The sequence below is a fragment of the Odocoileus virginianus genome, chromosome 5 (assembly GCF_023699985.2).
Source record: "Odocoileus virginianus isolate 20LAN1187 ecotype Illinois chromosome 5, Ovbor_1.2, whole genome shotgun sequence".
Taxonomy (NCBI): Eukaryota; Metazoa; Chordata; class Mammalia; order Artiodactyla; family Cervidae; genus Odocoileus; species Odocoileus virginianus.
In genome coordinates, this window is record NC_069678.1 from 84,076,819 (window position 1) to 84,099,631 (window position 22,813).

Consider the following 22,813-nt stretch of genomic DNA (forward strand, 5'->3'; position numbering starts at 1 on the left):
ATAGTCCAACTCTCACAACCATACATGACCACCGGAAAAACCATAGCCTTAGCTAGACAAACCTTTGTTGGCAAGGTAATGTCTCTGCTTTTTAATATGCTGTCTAGGTTGGTAATAACTTTCCTTCCAAGGAGTAAGCATCTTTTAATTTCATGGCTGCAATCACCATCTGCAGTGATTTTGGAGCCCAGAAAAATAAAGTCAGCCACTGTTTCTAATTGTTTCCCCATCTATTTGCCATGAAGTGATGGGACCAGATGCCATGATCTTAATTTTCTGAATGTTGAGCTTTAAGCCAGCTTTTTCACTCTCCTCTTTCACTTTCATCAAGAGGCTCTTTAGTTCTTCTTCGCTTTCTGCCATAAAGGTGGTGTCATCTGCATATCTGAGGTTATTGATATTTCTCCCAGCAATCTTTATTCCAGCTTGTACTTCATCCAGCCCAGCAATTCTCATGATGTACTCTGCATAGAAGTTAAATAAGCAGAGGACAATATACAGCCTTGACGTACTCCTTTTCCTATTTGGAACCAGTCTGTCGTTCCATATCCAGTTCTAACTGTTGTTTCTTGACCTGCATACAGATTTCCCTAGAGGTAGGTCAGGTAGTCTGATATTCCCATCTTTTTAAGAATTTTCCACATTTCCACTGCATGTGATCCATGCAGTCAAAGGCTTTGGCATAGTCAATAAAGCAGAAATAGATGTTTTTTCTGGAACTCTCTTGCTTTTTCAATGATCTAGCAGATGTTGGCAATTTGATCTCTGGTTCCTTTTCTAAAACCAGCTTATACATCTGGAAGTTCATGGTTCATGTATTGCTGAAGCCTGGCTTGGAGAATTTTGAGCATTACTTTACTAGCATGTGAGATGAGTGCAACTGTGCAGTAGTTTGAGCATTCTTTGGCATTGCCTTTCTTTGGGATTGGAATGAAAACTGACCTTTTCCAGTCCTGTGGCCACTGCTGAGTTCTTAAAATTTCTCCATTCACATTCCAGGATGTCTGGCTCTAGGTGAGTGATCACACCATTGTGATTATCTGGGTCATGAAGATCTTTTTTGCACAGTTCTTCTGTGTATTCTTGCCACTTCTTCTTAACATCTTCTGCTTCTTGTTAAGTCCATAACATTTCTGTCCTTTATTAAGCCCATCTGTGCATGAAATGTTCCCTTGGTATCTCTAATTTTCTTGAAGAGATCTCTAGTCTTTCCCGTTCTATTTTTTTTCTCTATTTCTTTGCACTGATCACTGAGGAAGGCTTTCTTATCTCTCCTTGCTTTTCTTTGGAACTCTGCACTGAAATGGGTATATCTTTCCTTTTCTCCTTTGCTTTTGGCTTCTCTTCCTTTCACAGCTATTTGTGAGGCCTCCTCAGACAGCCATTTTGCTTTTTTTCATTTCTTTTTCTTGGGGGTGGTCTTGATCCCTGTCTCCTGTACAATGTCATGAACCTCCATCCATAGTTCATCAGGCACTCTGTCTATCAGATCTAATCCCTTGAATCTATCACTTCCACTGTATAATCTTAAGGGATTTGATTTAGGTCATACCTGAATGGTCCAGTGGTTTTCCCTACTTTCTTCAATTTAAGTCTGAATTTGGCAATAAGAAGTTCATGATCTGAGCCACAGTCAGCTCCGGTCTTGTTTTTGCTGACTGTATAGAGCTTCTCCATCTTTGGCTGCAAAGAATATAATCAATCTGATTTCGGTGTTGACCATCTGGTGATGCCCATGTGTAGAGTCTTCTCTTGTGTTGTTGGAAGAGGGTGTTTGCTATGACCAGTGCATTCTCTTGGCCAAACTCTATTAGTCTTTGCCCTGCTTCATTCTGTACTCCAAGGACAAATTTGCCTGTTACTCCAGGTGTTTCTTGACTTCCTACTTTTGCATTCCAGTCCTCTATAATGAAAAGGGCATTTTGGGGGGGCATTTAGTTCTAAAGGGTCTTGTAGGTCTTCATAGAACCATTCAACTTCAGCTTCTTCAGCATTACTGGTTGGGGTATAGACTTGGATTACCGTGATATTGAATGGTTTGCCTTGGAAACGAACAGAGATCATTCTGTCATTTTTGAGATTGCATCCAAGTACTGCATTTCAGACTCTTGTTTTCTGTGATGGCTACTCCATTTCTTCTAAGGGATTCCTGCCCACAGTAGTAGATATGATGGTCATCTGAGTTAAATTCACCCATTCCAGTCCATTTTAGTTCTCTGCTTTCTAAAATGTTGATGTTCACTCTTGCCATCTCCTGTTTGACCACTTCCAATTTGCCTAGATTCATGGACCTAACATTCCAGGTTCCTATGCAATAATGCTCTTTACAGCATTGGACCTTGCTTCTATCACCAGTCACATCCACAACTGGGTATTGTTTTTTCTTTGCCTCCGTTTCTTCATTCTTTCTGGAGTTATTTCTCCACTGATCTCCAGTATCATATTTGGCACCTACTGACCTGGGGAGTTCCTCTTTCAGAATATTTTGTTCTGATACTAACATGAAAGTGAAAGTGAAAGTTGCTCAGTTGTGTCCAACTCTTTGCGACCCCGTGGACTATATAGTCCATGGAATTCTCCAGGCCAGAATACTGGAGTGGGTAGCCTTTCCCTTCTCCAGGGGATCTTCCCAACCCAGGGATCGAACCCAGGTCTCCCGCATTGTGGGCAGATTCTTTAGCAGCTGAGCCACCGAGGAAGCCCAGATGAGCCCTAGCTGCACCCTAGCTGCATACTAACATAGCTATGCCTATTTCCCTTGGGGCTGGGTAGCTTGTTATCAGCAAGGTGTTATCATTTACCTCTGCATAAGCACTTACCTCTGCTTTAGAGGGGAAGCTTGGAACTACAGTTCCCAGTATCTCTTTCCTTTGATGATTCTGGAATAAATTCAGCCAATGAGGGGCAACTGCACAATATTTGGAAGCCAGATGAGAAGGAGGAGCCCTTAATCTCCTCTGTTAATCACCCACTGTTGCTTTCCTGAAAGCATATTTCCTATAAAAGAACCTTGCTGACCTTGGCTGCCTGATTATCCAACCATTCCAAAGATCATGTAAGATTCTAATTCCTTACATAAAATCAGTCTCTTTACTCACACTGCTCAAGGAAACTACCGTTTTCCCAACTAAACTCTGACTAAACACTAGTTCTTCTTACAACCTTTTACTTTCAAGCAATCTGTACCCTTATGTTCTATATGTACCTCTCATGCAAGTATCATAGTTAGATATTTTTATATCTGTAATTTTAAAAACAATCATTTAGTCAATTTACATTTTATTTCTGTGCTAAGGTCTTTGGATTTAAATCTATTATTCTGTGCCTTCTATTTGTATTGCATGTTCTATTTTCCTTCTTCTTTCTTTTAGACTGATTATGTATTTTTTCTCACTCCATTTTCTATCTTCCCCCATCTCCATCTGCTAGTTTGTAGGTTATACACTATATTTCTATTCTTTAAGTGATTACTCCAGAAATTCAAATATTCATCCCTTACTTATCAAAGTCTAAAGTTATTCAGGTTGTTTACCCTTATCCTGGACAATATAAGAACTTTAAAACCTTTAAACTGCATTTTCTTCCCCCAACTTACGTATCACTACTTTTACTTATTTCATGTGCATCTTGAACCCACAAATCACAATTATTATTATTATTTTATATATAATAAAGAGTTTGCTAATGGAAAATTCTCAAATTTTCTTTCTTTCACTGATTCAAAAGTGTTTTATTTTGCCCTCTTTTTTGACTCTTCAATGAAAATGTATTTCATGTTCATAAATGATACAGTGATGCAGGACATAGTCTCAATTCTGACACTCTATGAAATGTGATTTGTGTGCATGCATAAATACTCAGTTGTGTTCGAGTCTTTGCGACCCCATGGACTGTAGCCCGCCAGGTTCCTCTATCCATGGGATTCTCCAGGCAGGAATATTGGAGTAAGTTCCCAGTTCCCACTCAAAGGGATCTTCCCAACCCAGAGATCGAACCCACGTCTCCTGCATCTCCTGCATTAGCAGTCAGATTCTTTACCACTGCACCACTTGGGAAACCAAAAGGTGATTTCCCTGACCCAAAAAGGTACACACAGGTTCAAGAGAACCAGGAGTTCTTGGGAAATAAGAGTATCTCTTATGTTGCCACCAGGTAACCTTCCCTAAGCATCTTCAATAGAATTTGCGGGTATGGAGCTAAGGGGTCATTTCCGAAAGGCCTGGATAAATGTTCTCTACTAGCAAGTACATATGCACTGTTACAAATTATGTCATTTTGTCTACGAACCTTTATTTAACAAAGATTGACATTGAGTAGCTGCTCTGAGTACCCACTCACCAATATTTTATCATTGCACAACTTTAGCACACCACAGTGCTCTGCCACCAGTAGGTCCTCCTATAGATGTGCGCCATGCAAGTGAGGTTTCTGTATTCACAACAGCTCTATGAAGCATAATATATCTCAGGAACAAGAGGTCACACAGAACACACATCTGGCCAAGTAGATACTTCAGAAAAAATAATGAAGCATTACTTGAATGACAAACAATGTCATCGTTTTGTTTGCTAGAAAAAGTACATCTTTCCTGATATTCATCAGATGGATGATGATGAGATGGAGATAAATATTTAATCTAATATATATGCATATGCAGACAGTTTCAATAATTAATAAATATTTCAATAAACAGCAGATTTGAAAAGCATGTAAGCAATCTTACTATTGAGATCAAGATATAAAACCAAGATTATATATTATAAATGTTGTCCCTTGCTTACAAACAAGAAACAATCCTAGAACATCTTCAAGAATAAGGAAGAAAAGTTTTCAGTGAACAAAGACTATTCAGGCCTTGAAAGTCAAACTTTACCACAAGAAACAGCACTGGTTGAAGGGGCAGGAGAGCGGCCGTAAGTGACTGCTGGTGTGAGTTTTCCTTTCCTCTGGTTTGAATATACGGTCAGGGTTGTGCCCTCACTTGAGGAGGCCCTGGAAAAGGAGCAGGTTTGTGGGAGTGAGAGAAGAATGTGAATTCAGCTTGGGTCATGGTGAGTTTAAAGATACTTATGAAACATTTGAGGGGCGATGAAAAGGCAGGAAACTGGACACGCCATCTGACATTAGGAAAAGAAGCCTGGGTTTGAGAGATCAAGAGCATGTGGATGGTAATTAATACTCTGAAAATGAAGGAGACAACCTAGGGAAGGAAAGAGAAAGAAGGACAAGAACCTCAGGAAATGCCCTGAAACAGAATGTTTAACGGAGAAGAGGTGAACCCAGCAGAAGAGGCTGACATAATTTCAGATTTATCCAGAGTATTCATTCAAAGGATTCCCATATGTCTTTCACTCAGATTCCCCAGACGTTAACATTTTACCATATTTGCCTTATCACTTTCTTTCCATAAATACACATTATTTTCTGAATTGTTTGAAAGTTAGATGCAGACATGGTGCTCCTTTATCCCTAAATACTTAATATGGATCTTCTAAAAACCAGGATGCTCTCTTACATATTCTCATTAGTACAATCATTGAAATTGGGAAATTAATCATTAGTAGGATACTGTCAAAGAATGAAATACAGACTTTAATTCAGATATCACCCATTGTCATAATGATGTTCTTTAAAGCTGTGATCCCCAGCCTTTCTGGCACTAGGGACCATTTTCATGGAGAGCAATTTTTCCATAGACAAGAGGGGGTGGAGTGGCTTTGAGATGATTCAAGAGCATTACATTTATTATGCACTTTATTTCCGTCATTATTACATCAGCTCCACCTCAGACCATCAGGCATTAGATCCCGGAATTTAGGACCCTCACTTTAGAACAAAAGAACACCCCTGAGCAAGCAATACATCCGGTTGCTGTCTCTTTAGGCCTTTAGATGTGACACAAGGTCCTGCTACTCAAATCTTGTCTGACTTAGAAGGGATTCAGCCAAAATTCCTAACAAATGAAGAAGCCAAGGCCTCTTGGGAGTTCTGACGAACTGTGATTCACTGAGAGTGCCGTAGATCTGAGGCCAGGGGAAGAGCGGTAATCCTCGGGGGAAGCCCGTTCCCTGACTGAGGGAACTCCTGCAGTGAAAAACACAGCTGCAGGGAAAGCAGTGAAACGGGAACCAGCCTGACAGCCAGGTGGGTGTTAGCAGCGCAAAGTGGGGACAGTCTCAGGGGATGACCATGGACCGTTGGAAAACAGGAGGGGAGGTCTCACTGGCTCTTTTTCTCGGGGAGAGGAAATCCCAAGCTAAAACACCTGAGGCAGGTGTCTGCAGCCAGCCTAAAGACCTCTCTGCTGGGGCCTCTTCAGCATGGTTTCTGCCAGAGCCACAGAAGGGATGGTGGGAAAGCAGGTACCAGTCTTCCCAAGGGACCTCAGGCCCCATCGAACACACTGGTCCACAATGCAGTAAATCCAGGTCTTCTGAGATAACGGGGGGAAGTTTCTATGCACTGGGTATTAGACAGGATCAAGGAATTATTGTTAATTTTGTTGTATGTGGTACAGGCATAAGGGAATCTCTTTTTTTAAAGTGGAATAGCCATTTTAAAAAAATGTGTTTATTCTTAATTGGAGGATAATTGCTTTACAATATTGTGTTGGCTTCTGCCATACATCAGCATGAATCACCCATATGTCCCCTCCCTCTTGAATCCCCCTCCCAGGTCCCACCTCATCCCATCCCTCTAGGTTGTCACAGAGCACTGATTTGAGCTCCCTGTGATATGCAGCAAATTCCGACTGGCTATTGAGAGAGTAGCATGGAAACATATATGTTACCATATGTAAAATAGATTGCCAGTGGAATAGACTTTAAAAAAATATATTTATTTGGCTGCGTCGAGTCTTAGTTGCTGCGCACGAGATCTTCGTTGCATCATGAGGAAATTTTTGTTGACTTGGCGCATGGGCTCTCTAGTTGCTATGAAACAAGTGGGCTTAGTGGCCCTGTCCCATGGACCCTGCATTGCAAGGAAGATTCTTAGCCATTGGACCACCAGGGAAGTGTCAGAAACCTGTCTTAAAAATGAGATGCCTTCTAAAGTATGCAGGGGGGAAAATATATGGAGCATGGGAACTGTTTTTAAATGCTTAAGAAAAGAAATCGGTAGATAGAGTAAAAATAGAAAGTGTTGATAATTGAAAACTAGAGGAATTCACTAAACTAGCCTCTCTACTTTTATGTCATTTGAAGAATTTCATATAAAATAAAAAAGAAGTTCGGGTCACGTTCCCCAGTGTTTGGTTGAAGGACAATGTGGGTGGCAAAACAGAGCAGCAGCCTGCCTGCAACAAAGAAGCGTTATCCCCGTGCCTCTCCTCCTAGAAGCGTTATCCCCGGGCCTCTTCCTAGAAGCATTATCCTCGGGCCTCTCTTCCTAGGCAGTGGCGGGGGCGAGGGTCTCCCTGACCCTCACCAGTTGGGGAACAGCCTTCATTCAAGGTCCTCAGTCCTGGTGCTGCCTGGAGTTAGTTCCCGAAGCTCTTATCACTGTTTCTCCCAGGAAGTCTTTGGAAATGTCATGCAAACAAGTTCTAAAGGCTCTTGCGGTCGGTACCCAGATCCTTCCAGTGCCCTGGGACCCTTCCTGCACCACAGAGCCATTCCCAGTGGCTTTCAGCTCTCACTTGCTATTTGCATCTTCATTCTAAAGTCAGTCCAGGAGAGTATGCTGAACAGGCTCACGACAAGCTCATACCATCTGCATTAGTATTTTCCTCCATCATCTTGACAGTTGAGAGTTGGCAACATTACAATTCAGACAGCACTCTGTGTTTGAAAGGAAAAATTATGGTTTTTCAGAATGCAGCTGGCATGCAAGTGAATAGGACAAAGTTTCTATGAAGACTTTTCCTCATTTTATGATATGAAAATAATAAAATGTAGATTCAGCATGTGACTTTTACTGAAAAAGAACCACCAAAAGGGACAGAGATTTGGGGACAAAGGCAAACAAACCATTCTGCTGCACGGCAATAATTTTAATCAAAACCAAAACCAGCAAAACAGTCATTTAGAAATGATTTCTTCTCTGTGGGAGAAGTTAACATTGTTGTTATTGTTCAAACCACTTGGAAATGAGCTCTTTGGGTGACTAGTTAAGATATATTCTTTTTAAAAGCTTATTTATTTATTTGGCTGCATTGGGTCTTAGTTGCAGCCCACAAGATCTTCATTGCATTGTTCAGGATTTTTTATTGCTGCACATGGACTCTGGTTTCAGCACACGGGCTCAGTAGTTGCAGTGATGCATAGGCTTAACTGCTTCACAGCATGTGGGATCTAAGCTCCCTGACGAGGCATCAAAACTCATCCCCTGCCTTGGAAAACGCATCCTTAACCTCTGGACCACCAGGGAAATCTGGAGATATATTCTTTGTGGCACATCTTCCGTTTGCCAGTTAGGCAAGAAAAACTACAATTTACTTTTCTGGGAGGAACTTAGCTGAAGTATAGCCCACAGGAGAGACACAGCCTCAAAAACTCCTAAGTTCAGGAGCAAACCAAACAGATTTCTCATGTGTGAAAACACACAGAAAAATAGAACAAGCAGAGAAGCTGTGTTTTCAAGCGTTTTTCTTCAAGTCAGTTCTGCACATTATGACACTGGCTTCTGAGGAATCCATCATACATGCTACCTCCCTGGAACCAAGATGTTTCAATTCTTCAGTATATCAATTTCTTTCTTTTTTTCCCCCCAATTATTTTTATTAGTAGGAGGCTAATTACTTTATAGTATTGTAGTGGTTTTTGCCATACATTGACATGAATCAGCCATGGATTTACATGTGTTCCCCATCCTGAACCCTCCTCCTACCTCTTTCCCCATCCCATCCCTCTGGATCATCCCAGTGCACCAGCCCTGAGCACTTGTCTCATGTAGCCAACCTGGGCTGGCGATCTGTTTCACACTTGATAATATACATGTTTCGATGCTGTTCTCTCAGATCATCTCACCCTCGCCTTCTTCCAGAGAGTCCAGAAGTCTGTTCTATACATCTGTGTCTCTTTTTCTGTCTTGCATATAGGGTTATCATTACCATCTTTCTAAATTCCATATATATGCGTTAGTATACTGTATTGGTGTTCATCTTTCTGGCTTACTTCACTCTGTATAATGGGCTCCAGTTTTATCCATCTCATTAGAACTGATTCAAATGTATTCTTTTTAATGGCCGAGTAATATTCCATTGTGTATACGTACCACAGCTTTCTTATCCATTCGTCTGCTGATGGGCATCTAGGTTGCTTCCATGTCCTGGCTATTATAAACAGTGCTGCAATGAACATTGGGGTGCACGTGTCTCTTTCAGATCTGGTTTCCTCGGTGTGTATGCTCAGGAGTGGGATTGCTTATCAATTTCTTTCTTGATTACCCATTGGCACTGGTGTATTGATAAATGTTTAACAGGCATCTCCCCAGGGGGGGAAGCGACATATCATGTTTGCCCATCTCTGTGTGGGTGGATATCCCCACCATGGTTGATTTCAAATTACCAGTGTGATGTCACTGAACAGTGCAGTTGGGTACAGATGCTCAGCCACACACCATTCTGTGGCATTTCCACTATACAAACACAATAGATGTCTATAACCTCAGGAGCACAGACAATAGTAAACGGTAGTAAGATAATTAGGAAGTGATGAGTTTTGATTATTTTTTACCTATGTTTTAAATATATTTTAATTGTAGGTTTATATATTATATATTTAATTTGCACTTCCCTGGTAGCTTAGCTGGTAAAGAATCCACCAGCAATGTGGGAGACCTGGGTTCGATCCCTGGATTAGGAAGATTCCCTGGAGAAGGGCATGGCAACCCACTCCGGTATTCTTGCCTGGAGAATCCCATGGACAGAGGAGCTTGGCAGGCTTCCGTGATGGCTGCCTTTAACAACCAGCTCATGAAATTCCTGAAAAGGTAACAATCCACTCTCATGGGCTGGTCCAATCTGGTACAGCACACAACTGGTACTCTGGGGACACCTGGGTGGGACTAAACAAATCAGCCACCTGCCTGGTCCTGCCACTACAAAGACCTTTATTAGTTCTAGACTGAGACTCATGCTCTCTACAGATAGTAGGATCAGTGTTCCTTCTAAACAGGAGATCCTGGGGGTCTGACGGGGGCCAGGCCCAGGGCAGCAGAATTTTAGCTGCTTTATTGGCTAGTTCCATCTGCTCTCAAGGCTGTCATCCCTGCCAAGTCCAGATGGTGCTGTCGGGCTATCAGAGTTCCCTACACAGCCCACCCTCCAGCCCCAGCCTTCTGACTACCCTCACCCCCTGTTTGACAGATTTAATTCAAATCCCTGGCATCTCCTCCTTCCATTTGATGCAAAGCCAGTAAACCTTATACAGGAAGAGCCAAAGAAGCCAGGTGCTAAATCATCCAAGGTCACACTGCTTCTCTGTTCTCCGGCCTCCCAATTGTCTGTGGCAGCCTTTCCTCTAGGAGTTTTCTAAGCCAGATACACCCTCTATATCTCACACTAGAGCATCACAGAATCTCGGGGATAGATGGGACCTTTCAGTCATTAAGCCTAAACCACAGCATGCTTGAGCAGCCACCAGCCCGGTCCCCTCCCTCTCCTGCATCTCTTTTCCCAGCTGTAAAGCTGCTGTCTGCCAGCTTTTATCCCTTGGCACTGAGCCATGATCACAAGCGGGAGCTGTTTGTGATTGCTGACACTGAAGGAAGCAAGAAGAGGAAAACTGCTGAAAGCCAGATCTGTAGTTAAGAGCTTCACGTTCAAGACTGTGTTTATCTACCACATTTATAGGTGATGATGCAAAGGTTAAGCAAGATTAAGTGGCTTTCCTTAGGTCACATAAGCTGTAAGTTATCAAACAAGGATTTGAACCTGGGTAACTCAAACCAAGACCGTTTACATCAGTCTGTGTTGGCTTTCATAAAGCATGATGACCCTGACAGCTAGTGGTGATTATGGTGGTTGCCATGCCTGGCTAGGGTAGTGGGAGTGAACAGTGTTTCACCCTCAGGGACAGCATATGAGTTCCTCTTGAGGAGGGAGTGATCTTTGTTCAGGAAAATTCCTCTAATAAGCCACCCATGGTGGAAAGTGAAATCGTGAAGGTAGGGGTGTTGGCAGGAATCAAATTTTAAAAAATCAAATCAAAAAAGGAATGACTGTGCTGCCATCCATGAGAACATAAATGGATTTGGTTTGTCCCAAAAAGGGCTTCCCAAGTTGCACTATTTGTAAAGAACCTGCCTGCCAATGCACAAGATGTAAGAGATGTGGGTTCTATCCCTGGGTTGGGAAGATTCCCTAGAATAGGGAATGGCAACCCACTCCAGTATTCTTGCCTGGAGAATCTCATGGACAGGGGAGCTTGATAGGCTACAGTCCATAGCATCACAAAGAGTCGGACATGACTGAATCGACTTAGCCCGCATGAACACAAGAAAGGAGACAGATATCATGTGGGGTGGAATGTGAGTGGATTCTTCTGTAGGGTATCAAAGGAGTGTTTTATGAATGGGGGCTCCATGTCTGATTGCTGTAAAGGCTCCCATTTCCTCCCACATCACCAAAACACACACAGGCACCCACGCTCATGCTGACTCATTTGAATTTTGGTGTGTGTGGAAGTAGGGGTGAGAACTGTACATTTCAGCTGAGGCAGTGCAGAGATGAAACACCACTATTGCTTAAAATGAGGAAGCAGAAGTCTGGAGTCAGCAGTAACTGCCCGATATAAACCCCTTATAAATCACAGAGTTCCAAAGACCCAGTTAGCAGACTTCTCTGGATCTCAAGGAGCAGGGGGCATCCTCAGCTGACACATCAGCTACAGCAGGCAAGAATCTCCTCTAGTGGCTGGCTGTAAGGGGGATGTCCTATGGACCTGTGAATGGAAGGAAACCTTTGACTTTGCAGCTGGTTGCAAACAACATGTTTATTGATCAGGATCCCCCCTCAGGTGTGCCTGACAGGAGACGCTTAGGGCCTTTGTGCCCTCGGAACTCCATGCAGGGCCACTAAGGCCTCTGGAAATCCAAGACATTCTTCAGTGAGGGAACATGAATCAAACTGGGGCCAAGGAAGCCTTCAGTCAACTTGGCAGGGGCATTCTCCCACATCCCACCACTGATGCAGTAATATGGGGCTATATGCTCTTGGCTGGTCCACAGAAAGCACAGGTGATAAGCCAGCATGCACCTGGAAATCTCATATACACCTCTGTAGCTCTTACCTGAAAGTCACATCCAGGAGCTGAATCCTTCACACCATGTTGATCCAGAGAAGAGGTTTAGCAGAAGGGGGATGGGTACAGGTTGGCTCCAGGATGGCAGCAAATATTGAGTGCCATGGAAGAACAGACACACCCCTGGCAGTATGCCAAACCAGTGGGGAACCAGACTGCCTGCGTCCCAGCCTTGCTGCTGACCAGCTAAGTGAACATGGTCTCCGGGATTCAGATTTCCATCTATAGAATGGGGACTGAACTGGTTCCAAAGCCCTGCTCTTCCTGTGGCCTCAAATCTGGCTCGGTGGGTGACCTTCTTAGTTTTACCTCTGAGCCCCAGTGAACATGAAACGGCAGAGCAAATCTTCCCAACAAGGTTGGGATGCCAACACAGGGCTTGGGACACTGCCACAGGTCAGTGTGGGAGCTGCACCTGGAGAAGGAAGTGGGAAAGGCTTGAAGGGACAAGGTTTTCAAACTCAGCTGTGTGTTTCAGAAGGGCAGGCTGCAGTCTAGCCACAGACTTGGAAAGAAAACATAGTACAGTTTTAAAAGGATTAAGACAACATATTTCTGAACTGGCGATCTTCTAGGTGACAACATTTTAAGCCACAGTCTGAGCTGGAGTTTCAGAAGCAGCCATAATCAGCCCCAGGTTTTCTACTAATATTAGGCTACAGCAGCAGGTCTAGGAATGCTAACTCCAGGGAGAGTGATAAGGGGGCTGCTGTCAGGTCTCTTTACAAAACATCAGCATAAAATAGCAGATAGAAGCCTGCTCACCTTCAGGTGCATAGGAAGTATTAGGCCATTTTGCTGACTTTGGATTCACCCTCTGACATGGCTCTGTGATCGCCTGCACATGGCTTTCTTTCTTGGTCATTCATTTCCAGGAGGGTCAGCTCTTACTTGAGTGATTGCAGCTAGCTGGTTCAATCTTCCTCTGATTTACATTAAGAGTATTCTCAAGACCAGCCTTCATCAGGACTTAAAAAAGGGATGTGTCTTCTACTACTTCCGCCAAGGCAGATGGAAATCCATGCATCTCATTTTCTTTATACAGAATAGTTTCTAATCTAATCAGTAGGTTAGATCCCTAACTCTAATCAATGCATATTCATGATTCTTTCATTCAAACAACTCATCAAAGAGCCATTTCTTCCTTTTCCCACTAGAGTTCCAGATGATCCCAACTCATCACTTTCACCAAAATATCACAAAACTATTCCAGACCTTTCTCCTTCTCTTTCTTCCTCATCCCTTCCCCTTCTTCCTCATCCCTTCCCCTTTGAGGGAATCCCCTTTGAGTTGGGAGCACTGAGTCTGCAATTGTGACTAAAGACTTATGATCCACTTACACTGTTGATCAGACGCCCAAGACCTATAGTCCCGAATCCACCTTTGAGGAGGGATACCCATACCTCTCAGCAATCAGACAAACAGCAGGAAGACATTTTTCCCAAGTGCAGAATCATATATATTCTGAGTGACTGAGCTATTGGCATTCAAGTTTTGACCAGTTTCAAGATGCTACTACCAGATAATGGGAAGACTGTATACAGACACCGCAATTTATGTTACAGAAGGAAGACTGTTAGTTGATATACCAGTCAAGAGTTTCAGGTTATATACAATACATCCAGAAGGCTGAATACATTACTCCTTTCAGGTCATAAGACCTCTGAGAAGCTGCATCCATTTTCAGACCTCCCATCACTGTTTGGTGTGCTAATGCCAAGAATTTATGGTCTCTTTCTTTAACTCCTCCCAGAGGAGGGGTGATAGGAAACTGTTAAAAACCAGATGCTGTAGGCATTTCTCTACCACCTCCCACATAATGCAGTCTCATTAATTAAATCACTTCGACCTCAAAGCACACCGCCTTCAAGAGGTAAATAAAATAGGCATATCCCCTATCAGAAGAATGGAAAACTCGAGGTCAGAGTCAACTTGTTTGTATAGGGTTATCAGCTGTTGAAGGGGAGAGTCAGAATGAGGAGCTGGCTCTGTGCCCCATGTTCCCTCCAGCAGGCCCTGTGGGCAGCTGTGACGAGGGCGGCCCAGCCATCTGGCTGAGGCTTACAGGGCCCACAGCCAAAGTGGGAAATCCTGGAGCAAGGCTACGACCCAGCTGTGCCCCAGCTTCCTCTGTTTCTAGACAGGGCTGGGTTCCGAGCAATGATGCCAATGACTACAGATGTCACTGGCAGCTGGAAAACAGGCCCTTTTGACAACTCTGGAAGCATCCTCTAGCTGCTCTGCTCAGGATGGGGCCCACTATCACCCCCTTAGGTAAAATGGAGAGACTGAGCTTACACTAAACTGTGGGAAGGAGTGGATGCAGTTTCCAGAAGGTCATCACTTGGTTCAAAGGTTTACATAGAAAACATCTGGCCAGTTCCAACGAGAACAGACTTAGAACCATTCTTCTAAACCCACCCTGAGTGGTAAAGATAAGGTACATGTCTTAACCTATATAAAGGTGAAGGATTATCATTTTTCAACTCTACAGACACATGACTGGGGTTACAGCTCAGTGGCATGCACCTTATGTTGACTGTATTTAAACTACTACTGTGGAGTGCGACATCTCCATTACATGGTGCCAGTTTTCAGTTGTACAACTGTTATTTAGTGAGATCTGATTTTAGCCACAGTATTTTCAAAGCCAGTTTCCATTTAAATGTGTTGTGAAAGAAAATGGACTAGTTTGACTTTACACACATTTTACATTACATAAGAAGTTCAGGAATTCATACACCCAAATGGGTTGTTGCTGCCTTCAAACTAGTCACCTTGGAAAGATGTGTGTTTAGTCGAGGGAAGCTGGCCTTACTCAGAACATTTCTAGAACCCTCCTTGGAGCTATCCACCTGTAAGCTTCCTTAATGGTCTTTGTCCTTTAAGGGTAGATTTCTTTTTTGAGGAATGATTTTTTAACAGCCAAAGAGCATTAGAAGATAAGTCTGACCAAGTAAAATGACTGATGGAATTTGGGACCTCTGGGGAGGAGTGGTGTAAAAAATGAGGTCTGACTACAAGGTGGTGAGGCCTCTTTTCTTGCATGGCTTCAAAGATAATTCCAAAGAGGAAGTCTATGTGGTCTTGGCACATGGAACGTTGCAGCTCAAGAGTAAGGTCTCCCAAGGAAGTAAGTACGATCAGGGTGACTCTTGAGTGCATGTGTTCTAGTTTATTTGGTTAAAAAGGTAGCCGTGTTCATTTCTTTCATACTTCATACAAGCAGAAACGGAAAACTCCATCTCTGTGATTTCTCCCAAGGGAAGGGTCATCATCTACTGCTAGAAGAGTTAAAATGGAAAGCACTTGGTGTCAACATTATCCACTTCCCTTCACCATCCCCCCATAAGATGTGCAATGAGTTATCCTTGATACCTGAGTCTCCCCAGTGTAGAAAAGTGAGTAAAGACAGGTCTCTGGAACCTGGGTAAGACTAGTATGTCAATGGGACTGGAGTGTGTTTCCAATGGCTCTATCTACCCAACAGGCCCACAACACCAACTCGTATAAGAAAATCTCCTATAGCTAAGTACACAAAGTTTCAGCAGAGGAAGTGGGGGAATGATTAGTTTTCAGTAGCTCTCTAGGATTAAAAACCCACTGGCTTCTGATGTCGAGTGAACAGGAGTCCACTGAAAAGAAGTCCATGGTGTTCTAGTGCACGCTTAAGGAAGGTAGTGTGTGGCCACTAGCTCATTGAAATGCATTTCCAGCTGAGGCCAAAGGCAGCAAAGGTGCAAGAGGCTGCTGGGGCTGGCGTTAGTTGAAGCAGGGTCTATATACTTGGCAAAGCAGTTTGTAGAAAGCCCCAGTTACAGAGCAGGATGTCTGCCAACCACTGAAGTCAAAGGACACTCAATTTCACTTTCTACAAAGTGCTTCATTGAAGATGCTAATGAGGAAGCTCCCTTTGAAACACCATATCCTGAGTGTCAGAGAAATATGGTCAAGACGGTGAATGATGGCTAGCAGAGACTGATTCTTTAACAGCAATGGGACTGTGTATTCTCTGAGCATCTCTGTCACACACACAGGCACACACACACACTCTTAATGAAGAGCACACAACTGCAGTCACATTCCACTTCTTCTGCACATGTCTCTGTCGGGCGGTTGCTCTTTTGTACAGTATCTCCAGGAGCAGTTCCAGCTTAATGGGTTCCACAGCTAAAAGCCAAAGCAGCAGAGAGTCAGTGCCCCAAGTCAGCCGTAACATCCAAGTGCTCGCGGCAGATATTGGTCTCAAATCAATCAGTCGGGGTGTTGTTCTCGGTGAGGGTTTTTATATTAGTGTTTCTAAAAACCACAAAGCTAGGCCATTTGCTTAAATCATCGTTAGAAAGAATGCTGAGTGCCCAGATGGGATTTCTAGTTTCTGTGCAAATGAAATCACACTAGTCCAGATTTTATTCGCTCAAAACTACTAGGGAAGCAGTAGGATTTGGTTTCAGTGCTGCCAAAAAGCAGGAATTCACTTAAGTTTTAATTCTGAAGCAATCCTGGTGTTAATGTTGTAGCTGGGGTCAGGCAGCAAGGGGGCCGGGGCCCCCGCTGTGCTGGCTGAGGAAGCCCGGACCTCTCCCAGTTCAGGCTCACTCTCGCTGGAGGTAGACCCGCTGTTGATGGCATAGACGCTCTCCGCGACTCCCTGAGCTGAAGCACAGCCATCTGGCTCTTTCTTCTCCCTGGGGCTAGACAAGCCTGGGAGGACGGCCATCTTCCCGGTCTGCCTGTTGGGCAGCAAGGACATGGTGTAGTCTGCAATGATCCCGCCCACATCTAAGTTGCATGCCTGGTCGAAGGCTAGGAAGCCCACGTTGGCATTTGCCTCACACACCACGAAGGAGCCATCGTCCATGATGAGAAGATCGATGCCACAGAAGTCCATGCCCAGGATGTTGGACACCTGGATAGCCAGCTGCTTGCCTTGCTCCGTCAGTGGGCACATGACACCCACACCACCTGTGGGGAAATCACAGTGATGTAACGGTGACATTGCAGCTGAGCAGGACCCTATGGGGGCTTCCTAGAACAGACCCCCACCCATGTTCTCCGCCTGCCTTTTGAATGTAGAAAAACTTTAGTCAAAGAATAAATTTAATCAGAGAAGTGAGAACATGCAGAAAGGAAAACAGTCCAGCAAGACAAAATAATAATTCTTGAGCCATTAAACAAAGCAAGGACCTTTAGCTCTCCCTCAAGGACTATAGATAATATTCTGAGCCATGTCCTTCGAGCTGTTTGCAAATACTGAAACCCTCACCAGGTCAAAGAAGTTAACTGTATGCTGTCCACACGCATGGAGACCCCAGACCAGTAGGAACCAGAAGGCTGATGATGCTGAGTCCCCATTATCTCATCACTGACCAATAAGAAGAATGTCCATGAGCTGATCATACCCAGCTCCTTGAACACTATGAGACTCCTCACTACCCACCTCCAGGGTGGGACACACAGTCTGTGAGCATTAGCCCTCTGTGGCCCCCTTTGCCTGGCAAAGCAATAAAGCTATTTCTTTCTGTTCTGTGCTATGCTTAGTTGTTCAGTTGAGTCTGACTCTTTCCGACCCTATGGACTGTAGCCCACCAGGCTCCTCTGTCCATAGCATGCTCCAGACAAGAATACTGGAGTGGGTTGCCATGCCTTCCTCCAGGGGATCTTCCCAACCCAGGATTGAACCCAGGTTTCTCACATTGCAGGTGGATTCTTTACCGTCTGACCCACCAGGGAAAGTCCAAGAATACTGGAGTGGGTAGCCCATCCCTTTTCCAGGGGAACTTTCTGACCCAGGAATCAAACCAGGATCTCCTGCATTGCAGGCAGATCTTTACCAACTGAGTTACCTATAGAATTGCTTTCTACTTCTCCCAAAACTCTGTCTCTGAGATTTAATCCAGCCCCAGTGTACAGAGGCCAAATTTTGGCAACAATACCAGACACCAACTGATGAGTCAAATGACCTTTCAAAGGAAGAGGGGTATGCTGGTGAGAGGTAGTGAAATTGGCATTTTTATTACTCACAAAAGGTCTGCATGGAAATCAGGACACTCTTTGAGAAAGTAATATGAAAATAATACTCTTCTCTAGAGTTTAAAAAAATGTTTATATTCTCTGACCCAGTCAATCCACAACGAAGGAAATAATCTTATATAATAGGGAAAAAAGCTTTATGCACAAATATGCTGGTGGCAGTTATTCAAAATACTGGAAAATCAAAATGCTGGTACATAGTAGTCATTTGATATTTGTTAATGAGTAAATAAAATACTATCATCTAAGTAGCTCACAATAGAAGAAAGGAGCATAGTTTACAGCCATTACTAAAAATGATGGTGAGTTTGAGATCACATGGGAAAATATTAACACTTAAAAGGTATAAAGGCTGTGCAGTATGACCATAATTATGCCAAAAAAAAAAACAAAAAAAAAACCCCACCAAACCATTGTCAGAAACACCACCACCAAAATGTTAACATTGGTTGTCTCTAGATGTTGGGATTAATGATAAATATCTTTTTTCATTTGACTGTGCCATATTTCCTAACTTTTCTACATTGAAGATGCATTAGAAGAAACAAAATTAACTTATTATTTTCTGAGAGAGGCTTGTGATACAAAAATTCCATACCAAGAGGGAGTCTGCTTAGTCGTACTTGTTAAAAAGCTAAGACCTCTGATTTAATTGTCTCCCTTTAGTCTTCCTGCAAAGATAACACTTGGGACTTCCTTGGTGGTCCAGTAGGATACGAATTCGCCTGCCAATTCAGGGGACACAGGTTAGATCCCTGGTCCAGGAAGATCTCACATGCCTCAGGGCAACTAAACCCTGTGCCCACAACTACTGACGCCCGTTCTCCAGAGCCTGTACTCTGCAACAGGAGAAGCCACTGTAGCAAGAAGCCTGTGTACTGAGAGGAAAAGTAGCCCCCACTCACCACAACCAAAGCCCCTGCAAAGCAACAAAGACCCAGCAAAGCCAAAACAAATCAATCAAGTGGCTAAAAAAAAATGACAACTTAAAAACACAACACTTGTATTCTCATAAACTGATGACTTATACCTTATCTCTGCCTCTCCATCACTTATTACATTGTATGAGGGAAAGGTTATTAAGCTTTAAAACAGTTCATAAAAAAAAAGCAATATGAATAAATTACAAAGTTGTAGTATTTTCCAGTTAAAGAATGAATTTTGTGAAGCAATTGAAAAAGACAAACTGATAATACATAAGGTTTGATACTGTGGCAAGACAGGAGTGTCATGAAAATTAAATGAGATAATATACTAGGTACAGTGTCAACCTTAGCCTAGCATTTGCTTCTATCACAGCACTTTAGTCACTGTATCTTACAATGATCTGTTTATACATCTTCTTTACTGGACTATAAGCTTCCTGAGGGTGAGGACTTTCATTAATCCTTACATTACCCGCATCTACCCTGGAGCCCACTCTGGGAGACTGCTCAACCACACTCCAGTTGAAGGACTGGATTTCGGCCTCATTAGTCACCAGATTTGATACACTCATCTGGCAATTTAGGAAATAACAACTGGGTATTTTTTCACATTGCCAACAAATTCCACTCATGACAGTAGTTGACAGTAGCTTTCTGTAATGAACATAAGAATTTCCATGCCCTCGGGACCATCTCCATTCACCACAACAGAAAACAAGCCTTATCAACAGGTTAATGGGATGGGGTTATGCATTTGACCCAAACAAACTGCAGCTTTCTAATAACATCAAATATAGAAGAAAATCACAGTTAAAGAAAAAAAAAAAAGAAATACAATTTCAATTATCAATGCAAGGTAAAAGCATATGCTGTGTCTCCTGCCATTACCTTGGTTTACTTCTCATTCTCTTTCCTTTTATTTTTTTTTTGTTTTTGGCCATAACACATTGCTCCCAGGAGTTCCCAGACCAGGGATTGACCTCATGCCCTCAGCAGTGAAAATGCAGAGTCTGAACCACTGGAACCCCAAGGAACACCCTACTGCCTTAGTTTTAGACTCACCTTACTTCGACCTGAGCTGTTGCCAGTTTCCAAAATCAGCTCCCCTGCCTCCCTCCTATGCCTTCAATCCATCCTCTTTCCAGACATCAGTTTTTCTCGATCACCAGATCTCCTGTTGCTCCCTTGTTTAAAGGGAGTTCACACTGCAGTGTCCTGACGTTCCCTGGTTTGACCTCCGTCACGGCCCTTATACCCACCTGTCCCCCACCTGGACTGCTTACTGCCAAGGGAAAGGGCTTGCTTCTAATTCCTCTCTGTGACCCTGGCACCTCGCAGAGGGTCTGATAGGACAGGAGGAATGAAGACACCCTGACCGGGTGCAAACATCCTGAGATGGTGAAGGACAGGGAAGCCTGGTGCGCTGCAGCCCATGGGGTCACAAACAGGTGGACACGACTGAGCAACTCAACCACGAAACATCCTGATGAGAAACCCCGGTGGCTCCCCCCGCCCAACAGCCGCACTCTGAGCTTCGGTGCCTCACCGAGAGAGCAGTTGCTCTGCATCCGTCCATCTGTGGAGCAGCGAAGCATGGAGCCTATCACCTGGCCGCCGACTACCACCACCCGGATGTCTTTTCCGTGGGACTCCTTCACGTACTTCTGGAACAGGTAGGGCACGTCGTGGCGGATCAGGTGGCAGATGTCTGAGAGGTGGTGTTTATCTCGTGCGAGAAAAACACCTTTTCCTTTAAGAAGAAAGACAAAGAGCAAAAAAAGGAGTTAGACACGCCTCTGAGCACGGTCCTTGCCATCCCACCTTCTGGTCCAGAGTCAACCATTCTTTCCCAACCTGCCTCACTCTGGCCCCTTCAGCTTCTCTGAGCTGACTCTTGTGCCTTCTCAAATGGCCATCAAATTTTATTTTCTCTGGGTTTTACTCACCTCCCTCTCTGTTCACAATGTTTTTTTTCCCCCCCAAAAATGAAATAAAAATGTATTCCAGAAACACACAGAAGAGGCCAAAGTAAAATCTTAAGAATCTAGTTAATTTGGGTCCAAAACTAGAGGATGCTGATATGATAGTCCCATGTCTCATTCACTTTTGTTTAAATCCCCAAAACTTACACCATGTCAATCAATGTTTATGGAACATAATTAACTGAACATACTTTAGAGAAATTCCCAGTTGAGATGGAGACAGACCACAAAAGATAATGACACAGCCTGATATGGCATTAGGAGAGGTCAGTGCTGAATACTATGGGAGTTCAAAAAGTAGCCACTGCCAGATGTCCTGAATTTTCAAACATAAGAAATGTATTATTTGCCTTATCCATTTAATTTTATTTTTTTTTCTTTAAAAACGACATTTGTATCAAAAATCTTAAAATGAAGAGACAATGATTAACCGCGTGTATGGAATTAGAAATTACAAATTGTTAGAGTTCTCTTGGTACATCACAACAGTAAAATTTTGCTCTGTGCTTCTGGAGGAACACCCTAAAAGAGAAAACCAAAAATTTAAAAAAAATTATATAAAAGGGGAGCTAAATACCTGAACATTGGAACAAAATGAAGTAAAAAATTTAAAAAAGAAAAAAAAAACCCATTGCATTACAAGTAAGTTACATTTTAAAGGCTGGAAAGAATAAAGAATTCACCTAACAACAGGCCCTACTGTCCTGGCTCCTTCAGGAAGATTATTAAAAGTAAACTGGGAAGTAGTTTGGGGAGGAATAACAGATTCTGGGATCTGGTGGGAAGTTCACAGGTTGGCACCGGCTGGAACAGCTGAGTTTTGAAGGCACTCTGCAGACACAGGGGTGCTGGGGGCCCTGAATCACATTTGTGAAGTTTCTGTACTGTAGTTTAAAGAGCTAGCCATCAAAACCATGTATGGCCAACCAATACGAACAAAAAGCTAAATCTAAAAAAACGCACACACAACAGTACACACAAAAATGTGCAGATCTGTAACATTTTTTTTTTTCCACAGCTGATAAAAAAAAATACTACCGCTCTCCCCCAGACTCCCCTTTGATACAGTAGGTAAACAAAATAGATTTTTTTTCCCCCCACAAATTATCAGCATTTCTCCATTTAATTTTAAAAGGAATGACCCATACTTCTATTGATATCTGGGGAAAGCATTCGTACTTGACTCCAAATTTTTTCTTTTCTGCCTGAATCACTTACATTTTTGAATTACTTGACATCTGCTTTTCCACTTGCACATTAGCTAACAGATCTGGGCAGGGGGGCCTGATGGGTTTCCTCTACAAATCTGACAAGAACATACTGTACCCTGAACCTTGTTAGCAAATATGGAACAAAGAGATGGTCTTCCTAAGATCTGTTACTACCTTAAAAAGAGTGGGACATTTCTGAAGTCTCAAAAAAAGAGAGGGATGGGTATCAGTCCCCAGTGGCGAATAACATAAAAAAGTAACCTCCAAAACATGCCTTGGTCATTGGACATTTGGCACCAGGAGATCTGGCGTCTGGCAGCAGGTGGCAGGGATTCAATGACAGGCAATGCGAGGATTTTCAGTAGAAATGGGAGCTAAAAACAGGTTCCTTGGTTCCTGGCACAGAGGTTCCAATA

General features: G+C 43.2%; 1 protein-coding gene across 1 annotated transcript in view; it reads right to left on the reverse strand.

Moving 5' to 3' along the window:
• Window positions 1-16,227: 16,227 nt before the first annotated feature.
• Window positions 16,228-22,813, reverse strand: part of RIMKLA (ribosomal modification protein rimK like family member A) — a 33,413-nt gene continuing 26,827 nt past the window's right edge. The window contains exons 4-5 of the mRNA XM_020914758.2: window positions 20,751-20,954; window positions 16,228-17,210 (exon numbers count right to left, since the gene is read on the reverse strand). Coding sequence (XP_020770417.1) covers window positions 16,720-17,210; window positions 20,751-20,954 — 695 coding nt within the window. The 3' untranslated portion in view covers window positions 16,228-16,719. The remainder of the gene's footprint in view (window positions 17,211-20,750; window positions 20,955-22,813) is intronic.